The following is a 16,647-nucleotide window of genomic DNA, read 5'->3' as shown; positions in this document are numbered from 1 at the left end:
CCTAGGATTGAAACTACTGTTTGATGAAGAGTTTTGCACATCTCCAGGAAAGTCGATTTGAACTTGCAAGGACTTGGAAAGAATGGCAGCTGATTCAGGTGAGGAGAATATTGAAACAGGGATAGGAGAGAAACAGTACCTTGTAAAGACTAGGGAATGGGTGTCCATAGGTCGTGTGATGGCAATCCGGTTCCTCTGAGCAGGGCTACGAATTGCCCTCTTTCCTTGGTATTCATTCAAGGTTTCAGTTTCTAGGTTCCTATTCCTAGCGAAAGCCCAACTATGGGGGTTCAGGCTATTTCAACAACTCCTGTTGTGTCTTCCTCCTCCCAAGGTATGGATTGTCTTCAAGTCATACAAATTCCAAAGGGATTTTATCATTGTCTCCATCAAATCAATCTCCTAGCGAAAGCCCAACCATAGTCTCCATCAAATCAATCTCCTGCCAAAGGGATTTTAGCATGGAGAAGTAAATGGCTAAGTGCTTCTCCCCCTGTCTTAGATTGTTAACATCATTCTTCAATTTGTAAGCCCAGTCAACATTCAATTTTTGGGAATAGGTCAACGTGACACTATCTCACCCCTCCTTTGTAGTTTCTGTCTACAAGTAGTGTTGGCAAATATGTGGTCGCATAGAATTCACTAATCAACCCACTACTGTGTAATTCTCCTGCATCCACCTCTCATAGGTAGGGTCATCCTCCCTTGGTTTTCTTCTTGCTCCTGGTGATGTAACCCCATTTCCCTTTACTACACATATGTATCTTAATAGACTGAGACCAAGCTAAATAATGGGTCATATCCAACTTCATTGCAAGGTTTAAAATGTTGGTGTTGGTGGAAATGTCGGTCGTCTAAATATAAGAAGCATGTCGGAAACATTGTAAAAATTATAGGCATAGTGGAAACATTGTAAGTATGCAAAATATAGAATGATATTTTATGAAATGGTGAAAGAAGCATAGTCACACCCTTTTAAATTATTATCTTATTCCAAATCACTAGCCAAAGCTAAGAAACTAAGGTTATAGGCAAAAGAGTACGTTAAGAAGTTGCCTTGTAAACCTTAAGATTCAAAGCTTCATGATAGAATGAGTTAAACAAAATTTAAACTCACAGAAAATGTATATGGTTGTAATAGATCAACCAAATAAGTTAATAACATTGTTACTCCACATGTCTACAATATTATCACCAACTTATGTTATAATACTCTCTTTTACTCCATATAGTGATGGTAGCATTCACTAGGGAATGTGTATCTCATGGAAACTATCCCTTCTACTCCACTTGGTGCTAGTAGTATTCATTAGGGAATATGCCAATTCTAGTTAAATTTCGTGTCGCTACCCATGGAAATGGGAATATGTAGTGGAAATATTAGGGAACTTAGGGACATTTTAAACTATGCTTCATAGTGGTTATTGCTCCCAAAAGATTCTTCATTGACCCTTCATGTCCAAACCTGGAATCAGTGGGATATTTGGTTTCTCCTCCAGTTTGCTCCATTGAGTGAAATGAGGATCAAAATAAGTCTCAACTAAGCTAGAATTGCTATCCCAAGCAAAAAACTACTCTTCAAACAACCAAATCTAAAGTTTCACAGGACCCGCCCGAATGGGAGAAGAGGAGAAAGTTCAACCGCTCCTACCAGAGGTTCCAGAACCCTGTCCAACTCAAATCGCCCTTAATGAAAATCAAAAGGCTACCCTTTGATTCCCAAGAGCTAGCTTCAAAGTGTCTCTAGGACCTGTAACTAGCTTTCCCCAGTTGTTTAGGGTTTTTGGGGAAAAAAACTCCAAGAACCTGCCTTGGGCTTCAACTGCGGATGAAAAACTTCACAAAAGCTCTCAAACAACCCTCCCAGTTGGGCTACACATAAGCTGCTCCTTAATCAGCCAATCAATTCTCCATACACACAGTATATGGGCAAACAGAGAAGAAAGAAAAGAATGTGAGAGCCTGCTCTAATAACAAGTTGTAAATCGCATCTGCAATAATCTGAATTAAAAGAAAAAGAAACAGGAGAAAAGGAGATTGAAGAGAGAGAAGTGATGGAGGAAGAAGATGGAAGAAGAAGAGAGAGTAGTTTTGTTATGGACACATTCCTCGGGAAGACATACCATTGCCGCCGGCAGTAGCAGGAACCTGACCCACCACCAGCAGCAGTAATGATTCAGTGATTCTTAGTCTACCTAGTTCGGCAGCAGTAGCCTCATTCAGATTAGATTAGCTTACCTTGCTTGTTCTTATCTTCTTGTTCTTATCTTATTCTATTGCTCTTATCTTATCTTGTTTGTAAGTTATAAGATTAGGATTAGCTTATCTTATCCTTAGCAAGATAGAAGTGGAAGTCTCTCTATTCAGCAAGGAGACTCCCTCAGATTAGGACTCTTGTAATCTCCTATTTAAGGAGACACCCTTATTGAATGAAATCATCAAATTATTCAGTCAAAGAGTGAGCTAGGAGAGTTGGTGATCTCTTGGACAAATCACTAAAGGCGCCAAGATAGGTTCATCACGAGCAGGAAGGAACAAGGGAAAATAGGAGGTTTTCCCTGTGGACCGACCCGTGACGAGATCCTATTCTCGGGCCCTCAACAACTTGGTATCAGAGCAAGGCGCTACCATCCAGGGTCCACGACCTCGAGCACCAACTCGTGGAGACCAACTCCGAAGTTCGTGAGATCAAAGGCGAAGTGAGGGAACTGCGGCGTCTGATGGAGATGTTCCTTTCTAGCAGGGAAAGGAACTCTGAAGGAGGGACAGCCGCTAACAACTGCCAACCAGATCTGCCAGAGTCTTCCGGCGAACAACAGTTCGTTATCCATGGAGCAGCCGTCGTCCCCGAGTACAGCAGGCTGGAGTTTCCATCGTACAACGGCAACGGAGACCCCTTAGGCTGGCTGTATCGCTGCGAGCAGTTCTTCCGGAATCAACAGACAGATGACCGGGATAAGGTAAGCCTAGCCGCCTTTCATTTAACAGAAGAAGCACAACTTTGGTTTTATCGGTTAGAGCAAGAAGAACCCGGGCTCAATTGGCCCCAGTTTAAATCCTATTGCCTTCTTCGGTTCAGACCCCCACTGACCAACAACCCACTGAGCGAGCTAATTAACCTTAAACAGACCGGCATAGTTGCTGAATACCAGCGACAGTTCCGAACCCTCCTCGTGAGGGCATACACCGTGCGACCCGACCAACAAGTGGATATGTTCACAGCAGGGCTAGCAGAACCCCTGCGAGTGGATGTTGAGATGCAGAATCCCCCAAATTTGGTCACAACCATGAACTTAGCCTGCACATTTGAGCGCAAGCTGTAGCTCAGCCGAGGAATTTTTAATGTGGGTCGTCCACCGAACTCGTGGGTGCCCCCAAGATCTGCAGCAACGACCCCCTCTTCTGCTACCAGTCGGGAACTGAAACCTCCCACGACCACCACCTCTAGAGCAGTGTCAAGTGCAGGCAGTAACATGGCCACTCCTCCCATCAAGCGTCTGACCAGAGCGGAAATGGTAGAACGTTGACGAGAGGTCAATGTTTCAACTGTGATGACCTCTACTCGGCAGGACATAGATGCAAGAGGCTTTTTTGCCTTCTCATCGATGAGCAAGAGGAGGAGGAAGGGGATCTCGCCACATTCGATCCAGAGATCTCTCTCCATGCGATCACCGTTATTAAAACCTCTCAGACCATGTAGTTACAGGCACAAATCGCAGCTCAGCCGGTGCGCATTCTTGTCGATTCAGGGAGCACACACAACTTCATAAGTGAACATGCCGCCCTGTAGTTAAAACTACCAATGGAACTCCGACCACAATTATAGGTAGCCGTTGCAAATGGTGAGAAAGTTCATAGTCCAGGGATTTGTAAGGATGTCCCGATATAGGTCAATTCTGAACTAATTCTTGTTGATTTATTTGTACTCTCATTGGATGGGTTTGATATTGTTCTTGGGGTCAAGTGGTTAATCACCCTAGGGCCGATTTTATGGGACTTCAGTGCACTCACAATGACATTTCACCTAAATGGGAAACAAGTTTCATGGCACGGTTGCAGGGTTAAAGGAAAGAGACCACAGGTCCATACTCTTCAGACAGAACTGGCAGCTATGGAAAAACTCCTCTCTGAGTTTTCAAATTTATTCCATGAACCCAAGGGACTCCCTCCTCCCCGAGCTTGCGGCCATCGCGTCCCTTTAGTGGCAGGGTCAGTGCCAGTTGTTGTTCGGCCTTACCACTACCCTCACCTACAGAAGGATGAGATAGAAAGACGGTGTACAACGATGCTGCAACAAGGAATCATACGCAAAAAGTCACTCCCCCTTCTCTTTGCCGGTTCTATTGGTGGCAAAGCAGGATGGAACGTGGAGGTTCTGTGTTGACTATAGAGAACTCAATGACCAGACGATCAAGGATAAGTTCCCTATGTTGTGGACGAATTGCATGGTGTGCAGTATTTCTCTAAGTTGGACCTCAGGTCAGGGTATTTTTAGGTTCGCATGGCTCCCGGTGACGTGAAGAAGACTGCCTTTCGCACCCACCATGGCCACTTCGAATTTTTGGTCATGCCATTCGGTCTCTCCAATGCCCGTCCACATTTCAGTCATTAATGAACGAGGTATTTCAGCCCCATTTGCGCAAATTTGTTTTACTTTTCTTTGACGATATCCTCGTTTATAGCAAATCATGGGTAGAGCATGTGCATCATCTGCGATCAGTTTTTGAGCTCCTGCGCCAACACAAATTATCCCTCAAAAGGTCCAAGTGTTCCTTCGGGGAGCGACAAGTTCTTTATCTTGGCCACGTCATCCATGGGTAGGGTGTGACAGTTGATGGTTCCAAGATTCAGGCTATCAAAGAATGGCCCAAACCTCAATCAGCCAAGGCCTTGCGCGGATTCCCGGATTAACGGGTTACTACCACAAATTTGTTCAGAATTATGGATTGTTGGCAACACCGTTAACCAACCTGTTAAAGAAAAATTCCTTCCACTGGGACGCCACAGCCGATGAAGCTTTTCTGGCGCTAAGGACTGCCTTATCCTCCACTCCGGTCCTGTAGTTACCTAATTTCGCCCTCGAGTTTACTGTCGAGTGCGGTTCTTTGGGAGTAGGTATCGGAGTTGTATTACAGCAGCAAGGGCACCCAATTGCTTTCTTCAGCCGTCGACTGGCCGATCGACATCTGAAGCTTCCAGCCTAAGAGCGAGAACTGATCGGCCTCGCCCGAGCTGTCCAGCACTGGAGACCATATTTGTGGGGGCGGTCGTTCGTCGTCAAAAACGATCATTACATCCTCAAATACCTGTTAGAGCAACGTCTCACCACTTCCTCTCAGTAGCATTGGGCTAGCAAACTGCTCTCGGGTTCGACTTCCGGGTGGAGTACAAGGCAGGGTCCTCCAATCGCGCAGCTAATGCCTTATCTAGGCGAGATGAAGACGCGATGACTCTGTGTGGCATTTCCCAACCCCGGATCTCTCTGTTTGACGGCATTAAGAAGGCAGCACCACAATCTCCGGAATGGTCACCCTTGGTCCAGAAGATCCAGTCAGGCACTGCCGACCCCAATTGGTTGCTTCAAGACGGGTTGGTACTATATAAGGGACGAGTCCATCTTCCGTCCAACTCCCCGTTGATTTCCACCATCATCACCAGCATCCATAACTCCACCCATGAAGGCGTCCAGAAAACGCTACACCGCGTCTGGACTGATTTCCATTGGCGAGGTATGAAAGCTTCTATTCAAGATTTTGTCCAGAAATGCTCCACATGCCAACAACATAAATGGGAAAACCTACACCCAGCAGGCCTCCTTCAGCCTCTTTCCATTCGGTCACAGATTTGGGCCGACATCTCCATGGGCTTCATTGAAGGACTACCCAAGATAGGTGGCAAATCAGTTCTCTTCGTGGTAGTCGATCGTTTCTCTAAATACACCCACTTCATTCCTCTATCACACCCGTACAGTGCCACTTCAGTTGCCCTCGCCTTCTTTACACATGTTTTTCGCTTACATGGGTTACTAGAATCCATTGTCAGCGATAGAGACCCGGTTTTCACCAGTGCCTTCTGGAAGGAGTTATTCTGGCTGCACGGCACCACCCTGGCCTACTCTTCAGCTTACCGGCCATAGACCAACGGTCAGACAGAGGTTGTCAACCGCACCATCGAAATGCACCTCCGTTGTTTCATCGGCGATCAACCACGACGGTGGGTGGATTGGCTCCCTTGGGCCGAGTACTGTTACAACACAGCCTACCATTCTTCCCTCGGCATGACTCCCTTTCGCGTCGTTTATGGCCGGGACTCTCCCCGCTTGCTGTCCTACGAGCTTGGTTCTACTCGTTTGGACGCAATTGATCACTCTTTACAAGAACGCGACACCCTCCTAGCCGACGTCTACCTTCGCTTATAGCAGGCCCAACTCTGCATGAAGCTCACCTATGACAAGCACCACCGGGAACTGTTGTTCGATCCAGGACAATTTGTTTGGTTAAAACTCCAGCCCTATCGTCCACACTCCTTGCGCCGCAGGGCTGCCCTGAAGCTGTCCCCTAAGTTCAATGGGCCCTTTCAAGGTTCTACAACGGATTGACAGTGTGGCCTACCAGCTGGAACTGCCAGCGACCAGCCGGATTCATGATGTCTTCCACATCTCCTTACTGAAGCCTTTTATAGGTGTTCCTCCGGACCAAGTTCCCCCCCTACCACCCCTGAAAGATGGCAAACTGATCCCCCAACCCAAAGCTCTCCTTCGCTCTCGTTTCAATCGAGGAGTTCTTGAAGTCTTGGTGGAATGGTGTAACTTACCATCGGCCGAGGCCACATGGATCCCATTGACTGAGTTCCGGGCCACGTACCTGGATTTCAAGCTTGAGGACAAGCTCTTAGTCCAGGAGGGGGGTAATGTTATGGACACATTCCTCGGGAAGACATACCATCGCCGCCGACAGCAGCAGGAACCTGACCCACCGCCAGCAGCAGTAATGATTCAGTGATTCTCAGTCTACCCAGTTCGGCAGCAACAGTCTCATCCAGATTAGATTAGCTTACCTTGCTTGTTCTTATCTTATTCTATTGCTCTTATCTTATCTTGTTAGTAAGTTATCAGATTAGGATTAGCTTATCTTATCCTTGGCAAGATAGAACTGGAAGTCTCCCTATTCAGCAAGGAGACTCCCTCAGATTAGGACTCTTGTAATCTCCTATTTAAGGAGACACCCTTATTGAATGAAATCATCAAAAATTTCAGTCAAAGAGTGAGTTAGGAGAGTTGGTGATCTCTTGGACAAATCACCAAAGGCGCCAAGATAGGTTCATCACGAGCAGGAAGGAACAGGGGAAAACAGGAGGTTTTCCCCGTGGACCGACCCGTGACGAGATCCTATTCTCGGGCCCTCGACAAGTTCTAAACCTCTTTTCAGTCCCCGGTGATCTCTTTTATTCTTTTGTTGTAAAAATAAGGACAATTACATGAGCGCCCTTAGTAGGGTGTCCATCACTAAGGACAACAATAAAAAAAGATAAAACAGGCCCAAAACTTAGGTCCACTACCTACTAACACGAGTCATAAACATAACTTAAAGAAAAACAAAGAAACTAAGGTCCATTCGGCCCATTATCTCTACAACAACAATGAGAAAAAGATATTCAAATGGCTGACAAAAGATATGGAAGTGCAATTCAGCTGGGTTAAAAGGACTGCAAATGCCTTTGCTGATGTTTTAGCTAAGCAAGGGGTGGGAAGGAATCATTTGTTTTGGGCTCTTTTGTAATTGCATAGTTGTTGTGGAGAGGTAAGACAGTTTACCTCTCCCAATCCTGTAATTATTTTTTATTAATCTAATGAAATTCAGTTATTCATAAAATAAAAAAAGATGGGTGGGGCATGGGTGTTAACTAATGCGTATGGTCCTACCATTATCCAATCTATTGACAATGTCTTTAAGGAATAAGCATGGATCTTCTGGATTCCCTTCCTAACAGATCTATTAGTGGTACAGGTGGCTTGGTTTGCATTCCACCCACTATTGGAGTAGCAAGGTTCATGCGGCCAATCCCTTTTACTTGGGGTTAATCTGATAATTATGTAAATGATTCATGTATAGCCATCTTTGAATGCAAGAAGATGCAGTCAACTACATCTTCATAACAATTGGAAAATATGTATTTTTCATGTTGCAATCATGACAAAGGACAGGCCAATGGTTGTTTATTATTTATTATTTTTCATGGTTCTCAATATTATGTTGTTGGTGTTCTTGTATTTTCTTTTTGTTCACCCGAACTGTGGTTGTTTTTACAAATGTTCTATTTTGGTTGTCCTTTATCTGTTTTAGGTGATTGGTGAATGTCATGCCAATGGAATTGATGATCAAGTTGCTGCCAAGTATAGATTAATGAACAACAGTCAAGATGGCCAGTTGTTTTTGGAATTTTGTCTTCAAACAAATTTGTTTCAACCACCACCTCAAGGGTCTGTTTCCAGAATCCAGATTTGCAACTGTAAATTCAGATGATTTTTTGTCACAATTTGCTAATATAGGTCATGCTTTCTTTGCAGCACCAGGAGTCCAGCAGGGTTATCAACTGCTCAGTCAGATCGTATTACTGGGAAGCAGCAGTTAAGAGGCGAAACTCTATTAATGAGAAAGGTGAAATCAGTACTAGAGTAATAGAGGGCTGCTCTTTCAATCTCTGGAACACATTTTTATATCCAGAATTTATTGTTAGCAGGCCTTTATTTTCTGCAATTTCTTTTCTACAGTTAGGGATTTTGAATGTGATTCAGGCTATGGAGCTGGCTCCAGAACTTGTGTATCCTCTCTACGTGGTTGCTTGTTCAGACAGGTAAGTGTTTTACTCCATAAGCCTATTTTATTATACTTTAAATGTTCCAAGTTCCTTTTTATATCATTATCTTTATATACTAATGTTTTCTTTTGTTGCTGCTTTGTTCAAGTCAAGAGGCAATAGTTAAGAGAGGTGAGGAGCTTGTGAGGAAGAAGGCATCTGGTGCAAATTTAGATGATCCAGAGCTTATAAGCAGGCTTTTTTTGCTATTTAATGGTATCTGTTTCCATCTTCTAGTTTCAACTATCTCTGTTATTTTCCTGAAAATCAATGATTCATGAATATTTTGACTTGGTTAGTTAAAGTTTTAATGGGAATACAAAGGAATGGTTACTATTAGGCAGAAATATATGTTTTCTTAAAAGAATCTAGATGTTTTGAACCATAGGGTGAATTTTTTCTTGATTTCAAGCATGCCATAGTTTGTAGTTTTCTTTTGTTAATGCACATTGTGGATCTATTAACAGATTATTTTCTGGGCACATCCCAATATTTGCATAATACATAGTTAATTTAAACTTTATGCAGGTACTATTGGAGTTGAAAATATTGCTCCGGATTCTAGGGTCAATCCTGCAAACTCTGCCTTGAGAACACGGTTGATGTCTATATTTTGCAGGTCTATTAAGGCTGCTAATAGTTTCCCATCCACCTTGCAGTGTATCTTTGGCTGTATTTATGGTAAGCAATGCTTTCTTTTGTATTTTTTCAGTTGTTTGATTTCTAATTAAAGCCTAACCTACCAGTGAAATATCTCTTTGGGTTATGTTCCAATAAATTCTTAAATAACAAAGGGAAATTTGATCATAAAAGTTCCAATGAAGCTATTCTTAGTTGATTCTTAATCCCTGTCTTGATCAAAAGAACAAAAGGAAAAAATCCCTTTCCTCTTTTTCACATCCGATTTGATCTTATGGGCCTTTTCTTTTTGGCCTTTGGTTGATAAAAAAAGAGGATTTTCTTTATGATCATAAGGAGAGAATGAGGAACATGACAAGGCCAAATTCCAAAGTAAGAGGGACATTGGCCCACCTTAGAGATAGAAAAAAAAAGGAGCTAAATTAGCAACTATTTTGAGATAGAAAGTGCGAGAATTTAAGTCCATTCTCCTCACTACGAACCTGGCTAGACAATCCACTATGGGAATGCTGGATTTAGGATTCATCTGAATCAGATGTTTGATCCACAGCCTAGATCTGTTCTCCCCCTTCTTTTGGGATCAGCAATATTATCCACAGCCTAGATCTGTTCCCCCCCTTTCCCCTCTGCCTCTAAATTCTAAATCTCCCTCAATGTCTGAGATTAGCCTTTCCACTTCAGATCTTTTTTTCTTCTTTATTCCTTTTCCTCCCCCCTTCTTGTTACAATAAGCATCCTCTTCCTTCTCTCCATCCTTTCCAGCCACTGTCTGAAATAGAATTTTACCATGCTCACACTCATTTTGGTTACAACAGCTCTCTATTACTCCTTCCTTCTTTTTTAGTTCCTCCAGCACTGTACAAATCAAATTCCAGATTCTGTCTGCCTCCCCCTTACTACTTCCTTCCACCATCCTCCTCTCCTTCCACTATCATCCTCTCTCTTACATCAAAACCTCCTGGATGGGAAGCTGGAATATCTGTTACAGGCATAGCACTCAAATCAGTACCCAAAAAGGAAATGACACCCATACCTGGTAGGACGAGGGTAGGATTAGGATCACTGGATTTGAGTTGCTGACAGGCTTCATTTGGTTTAAAGGCCTTTCCCCTTTCTGGACAATGTTGTGAAGTAGACACAGTGCACTTCCTGACAACCTACCCACTTGGAATTCCTTTCTCTGTGTTACTGACACTGGATTACCCACATCCACCATCATGGCAGATTTTTGTCCCTCTCCACCAACATCCTGCAGTTCATTAGACTCAGGGTCAGCTCCCTCGGCGGAGGGGAGGGGAGCTTGTGCAGCTTTAGGACCAATTTCTTCACCATTTCTAGTCTTCCCACAACCTACATCTTCGATCTCTTCCTCTATAAACAGCAGCTCTGTATGCAGACTTTCTTTTTCAAGTAGCTCGTTGTTGCTTTTCAGAGTCACACTTCCCAAACTTACAGTTTCATCACTACCAGAATCGTCACTGCTGTCTTGTTCACTCGACCAGTCTCGAACTCTGTTCTATTAGTATCGCTATGTTTCAGATATCTTGGGTTGTGCCTATCAGGTGAGAGACGGTTCGCCATGTTGGAGGGGACCCACTGTAAAGGGCCTCGAGACTGAGAAGCTTGAGACCTTGCGCCTAAAGCATTCAACTGAAAGGAGGGATTCGAAGTAGAAGAAGATAGACGCTTATTATCGTCCATCAACTCATCCCTCCTCTCAGTCACGTGAGTACTTAAAGAGTCCCTTGGCCCATCTTTCCTGGATTGGGCCTTGGGCTCGAATCTTTTAAATGGAGCACTCGGTTTTACTTGGGCTGTCTTCTCTGGCCCACCAGGAATGGGATCCACTTGAATGGGCCCACTTCCTACTTCTTTTCCTCCCACGTGACCTTTTAAAAGGTCACACCCCCCTGTTTTAAAAGTCGAACCAGCAACCTTCCCTTTTGAACCAGTCTGAGGTTGCTGGTTCAACCCTCCCCCCACACCCACTTGGAAATTTTTGTCTTTTTCCCCTGAAGCCATGTGCATAAGATCTGCCAGTTGTCAGAAAATTTCCTTGCTCTCTACGGGTTTGACCTTTCATCTACCCCAAAACTTTTTGGCTTCCCAGAATTTGTTGGCCCTTTTTAGTGAAACATTCCTTCCCATTTGAACCAGCCAATCTCATAAATCCACGTAAAGCTTCTTCTTCCTTCTTTTCACCTCCTTCCATGTGAGCCTCCTTCCACAGCCCTGCTTCAATGGAGGATGCTAGTCACACGGAGACAAAACTCCCCTCTGTTTGTACCTCTACCTTTCATGGAATATCTTCTGGCTTCACACCACTTAGCAGAATTGCTGCTAAATAAAGACCATCCCAGAATGCTCCTTTTAAGTGTCCTCCACACAATACTGCTATAGATTCTACTACTTCTTGTTTCCATAGATGAAATGGCAGGCCTGTTACACGCACCACCACACCATCTTTGACAAAGAAGTCCTTGGAGTTAGATGTTGGACTCCATTTGAAGACTGTGAATGATCCGAACTCATCCTGAATATTGAGAGCTGAAAGTTCCACTTCATTCTCTACTGGATCTAAGAGGACTTTACAGTTATCGAAGGGGGTTACTATGAAGACTCTTTTCAGCTTCAACCTAGTTGTCAGTAAATCAGCTACCCTCCTCCAATCACTGACCCGTTCCTTGGCTTGTATCACAAACTTACTGTCCCGATCTTTTCTCTCTAGACCACCCACCATTCTGCATTGGCCTTTTGTTTTGCCATGACCACTGGCTCTTTCTCTACCCTGTTGTTGCTCTGGCATTCCTTCTCCACCCTTGTGAAAGCTTCTTTTTCATTTGATGCTCTTTGAGCAACCTGTCAACTTCCCCCATCCTTGGCTCTGTTCTCCTGCTGGCAGACACACCAGTTGCCTTTGTCCCTTGCCAAAATATTCAGCCAAAGCTATGAAGGAGCCTTTTCTATTCCTTTTACATTCAACTACATATCTGCTTGCCTTTTGAGCAGGCTCCAGCTATGAAAACTCTTAGCCACTCAACCACTTCTAATCCTTCCAGCAGTATTGTACCCTTTTTTACTTCCCTTACCTTCAGACTTACCTTCCCACTTGATTCTCATTTCTTCGATCAAAAAGTTTTTTGCTTCTACCTTCATGGATCTTCTCCACTGACCTGCTTGCACGAACCCCATTTCTCAAACAATTAGCCTTCTTGATTTATATTACATCTTTACATGAAAAACATACTAATTACTTAGTGATACAAAAAGTAATTGGTCCTATAGTCTCTTTAGATCCCATCCAAGGCTACGGTTTGCCCATGAATCTGCTAGAAGAAGGAGAGATGAGTAGGGGATTAGGAGATGAAGTTGGTGCGAGAGAGATAATGAGAGTGAAAGGAGGGGTGGGTGTGTCTGAGGCTAGGGGTGAAAGGAGTCTGAAGTTTAAGGAAGGAGCAAGGACTAATTGGGGGATGGGTATAGATGGGGAAAAAGAAACCACCAAAAGGATTCAATCCCAAGAAGGTGAGAGTGATGAGGAGGCTGGGAGGGTCTTAGTTAAGGGGAAGAAAGAAAAGGAGGCGGGAGACAGTAAGAGAAGCCAAGAAGACCAGAGTGAAAAGGACCCGATGGTGGATTGGGCTGATAAAATGGGGTTGAAAGTGGAAAAAATCAAAGAAAAGGAATCTCAAAAGAAAGTAAAGAAAAGGGGGGCAAGAGGAGAAGGAAGCTAAATGAAGTTGAGAAACTCATTAGTGATGTGGAAGGGGATAAGGAGTTCAGCGTTAGGGGAGGGAGAAGGAGAGGGGGTCTATAGACTAGATGAGGGCTGGGGTCAGTATTTGGTGTGATCATGAAGATTATTAGTTGGATTGTAAGGGGATTAGGTAGTGCCACAAAAAGAGTAGTCAAAGAGGTATTGAGGGACAAGAGACCGGATTTTGTTCTAATTCAAGAATCCAAATTTCAGGAAGTAGACAAGAAGTGGATAAGAAGCATGTGGGGAGAAAGGAATATTAATTGGAGCTTCGCTCCCTCTTGGGGTGCATTATAACAATGTGGAGAGTAGGCCAATGTTTGGAAGAACTGGTAGGCAGATTCTCAGTTTCTATTAAGTTGAAGGGTGTGCAAGACAGATTTGAATGGGTTCTTATGAATGTCTATAGGCCAAACTCATAAAGAAAGGAAGAAATTGTGGGAGGAGCTTGGGGATATTAGGGGACTCTGGGTGGACCTTGGTGTTTAGGGGGAGATGTCAATGTAGTAAGGTTTGTGAGTGAGACAACCGAGGGTAGGCAAAGAATACATTGAGTATGAGAAAGTTCAACTCCTTTATTGAAGCTTTTGAGCTAAGAGATATTCCCCTAGGGCAATCTTGTTATACTTGGTCAAAGCTTCAAACAGCCTCTATCCTATCCAAGCTTGATAGGTTTTTAGTTTCACTTGACTAGGAAGAGCATTGGCCAGGTTTAGTTGGGAGAAATCTACACTACCAAGAATCACCTCAGACCATTGGCCCATTTGTTTGTTTGAGAGAATCAGTGATGGTGGTCCAACTCCATTCAGATTTGAAATATGTGGCTCACTCACTCGGATTTTAAAGAGTAAGTCAAGGTTTGGTGGAATAGTTTGGCCGCACCTGCAATGTGGGAAGGCCGAAAGTTCCTAAAGAAGCTTCAATTGTTGAAAAAAGGAGATTAAGGAGTGGAATAGGGAGAAGTTTGGGAGTAGGGGTGTCAACGGTATTCGAAAATCCGATTTCAAATTCAACATTCGATATAATCGAATTAGACTCGGATAATTCAAATATCTAATCGGTCAAATTTGGATATCCTATTCTTACCAAATAGTTAATTGGATTCAAATTCGGATAAGACCTGATTCGATTCGATAAATATCCGTATTCGACCGATTATTTAATTCTTATATATAATATATAAATTATATATAGTAATTAAGTTATATAAATAATTTATATACTTTATATCAATAAAATATTTATTTTATATAGTTATTAATTATCTAAAATAATTAATTAATTGAGTTCGAATCGAATCGAATATTCGAATATTTAATCAGGTTCAAATTCAGATATTAATTTTCAATATCCGTTGGATATCGAATCTACTTCGGATATCGAATTTTATAATCGGACTTGAAGTCAGATATTGCCTTATCTGATTCGATTTCGATCCGTTTACACCCCTATTTGGGAGATTGGAGGAGAAGAAAGTTGAGTTGATTTCTTAGATAGAGGCAATAGATAGCAAAGAGGTAGAAGGAACTTTAGGTGAAGATCAATAGGAGCTGAGATGAAACTCGAAGAAAGAACTTGGGGAGACCTTATTGAGAGAGGAAATATGCTGGAAGCAAAAGTCAAGAGAGAGAGAGAGATGGATCAAAGAAGGTGATGGAAATACAAAATTTTTCCATGCCATTGCAAATGGACAGAGAAGGAAGTGCATGATTACCTCTTTAGTGGTGGGGGAAAATGAGATCATGGACCAATATGAGATTGCTAAAACATTTTTAGAGCGGTTTAGGTCAATTTATAGAAGACCCCTAATTGAGAGGTGGAGGATTGAAGGTGTTTGTTGGAACACAACAGCCGAAGAAGAAGAAGAAGAAGAAGAAGAAGAAGAAGAAGAAGAAGAAGAAGAAGAAGAGAAGTTTTGAGAAAGGCGACATTACCCACTTTAGCCGGCCCTATATCTTATATAGATTATAAAATAATGTTACATGAATGGACTAGAATAATAATGTTACATGAATGGACTAGAATGCCCCTGATTAGTGATGACACCTAGACAAATAAAACAAATAAAACATTAAACAAGTTTAGGCCCAATAACTAAGAATTTAAGACACACTAACATAAACACTAAAAACAGCCAAACCAACACTCCCCCTCAAGCTAAGCATGGATGTCAGTCATGTTTAGCTTGCCAAGTAAGTCTGAGAACTTCGTTGAAGCTAGTCCTTTAGTTAACACATCTGCAATCTGCATCTCGGAAGGAGTATAAGGAATGCAGAGTTCTCTTGAAACGATTCTTTTTCTAATGAAGTGTCGGTCAATCTCAATGTGCTTCGTCCTATCATGTTGCACTGGTTATTTGCAATGTTGACGGCAGCCTTGTCGTCACAGTACAGCCTGAGTGGACACTCGACCTTTACCCCGAGCTCAACAAGAAGGGACCTAAGCCACAATAGTTCAACAACACCATGAGCCATAGCTCGATATTCAACCTCTGCACTTGATCTAGCAACCATATTCTGCTTTTTACTTCGCCATGTGACCAGATTTCCTCCAACAAACGTGCAATACCCAGAAGTAGACTTCCTGTTGCCAACAGAGCCAACCCAATTTGCATCAGTATACGCTTTAATTTCAATTTTATTGTGTTTTTTGAACAGAATTCCTTTTCTTGGGCAAGTCTTCAAGTACCTAAGAATTCTTTCCACTGTTCTCATATGAGGAATCTTTGGAGAGTGCATGAACTGGCTGACAACATGTATAACATAAGCAATATCTGGTCGAGTGAGAGACAGATATATCAACTTCCCTACTAGTTTTTGGTATCTTTCTTTATCAAGGTAGCCCTCTCAAACTGATTCCTGTAGACCATGGTTCTGTTCTATTGGAGTATTTGCTGGTCTACACCCCATCATACCTGTCTCCCCTAGAAGGTCAATGACATACTTCCGCTGACATATATAGATGCCCTCTTGTGACCTAGCAACTTCAATTCCAAGGAAGTATCTCAGATGGCCCAAGTCTTTGATCTCAAACTCAGAAGCCAAGAACTCCTTTAATCTTTTTATCTCTTCCAGATCATCCAGATCATCCCCTGTAATCACCATATCATCCACATAGACGATGACTACCGTAAGTCAGCTATTCTGTTTCCTTATGAACAAAGTATGATCTGCACCACTTTGAGTGTATCCCACTCTCTTCATGGCCACACAAAGTCTCTCAAACAAAGCCCGAGGAGATTGCTTAAAGCCATATAATGCTTTCCTCAGTTTACATACTTTCCCACCAAAGCCATAACCTGGTGGAGGATCCATGAATACCTCTTCACGTAGATCACCATTTAGAAAAGCGTTCTTCACATCCAACTGATGTAGCTCCCATGAGAAATTTGCAGC

General features: G+C 42.9%; 1 protein-coding gene across 3 annotated transcripts in view; it reads left to right on the top strand.

Moving 5' to 3' along the window:
* The window catches only part of LOC148845385 (ARM repeat superfamily protein), a 125,346-nt gene that overhangs the window by 11,824 nt on the left and 96,875 nt on the right, over positions 1–16,647 (top strand). For 2 of the 3 annotated variants that reach the window (XM_088955617.1, XM_088955616.1), the window contains exons 4-8: positions 8,343–8,479; positions 8,567–8,657; positions 8,771–8,853; positions 8,966–9,072; positions 9,385–9,537. In XM_088955617.1, coding sequence (XP_088811743.1) covers positions 8,343–8,479; positions 8,567–8,657; positions 8,771–8,853; positions 8,966–9,072; positions 9,385–9,537 — 571 coding nt within the window. The remainder of the gene's footprint in view (positions 1–8,342; positions 8,480–8,566; positions 8,658–8,770; positions 8,854–8,965; positions 9,073–9,384; positions 9,538–16,647) is intronic. The other variant, XM_088955618.1, reaches the window with a different exon arrangement.

Source organism: Nelumbo lutea, chromosome 7 (genome assembly GCF_056320005.1).
Source record: "Nelumbo lutea isolate HS-2025 chromosome 7, American lotus-T2T, whole genome shotgun sequence".
NCBI lineage: Eukaryota > Viridiplantae > Streptophyta > Magnoliopsida > Proteales > Nelumbonaceae > Nelumbo > Nelumbo lutea.
This window is presented reverse-complemented; position numbering and strand designations above follow the sequence as displayed.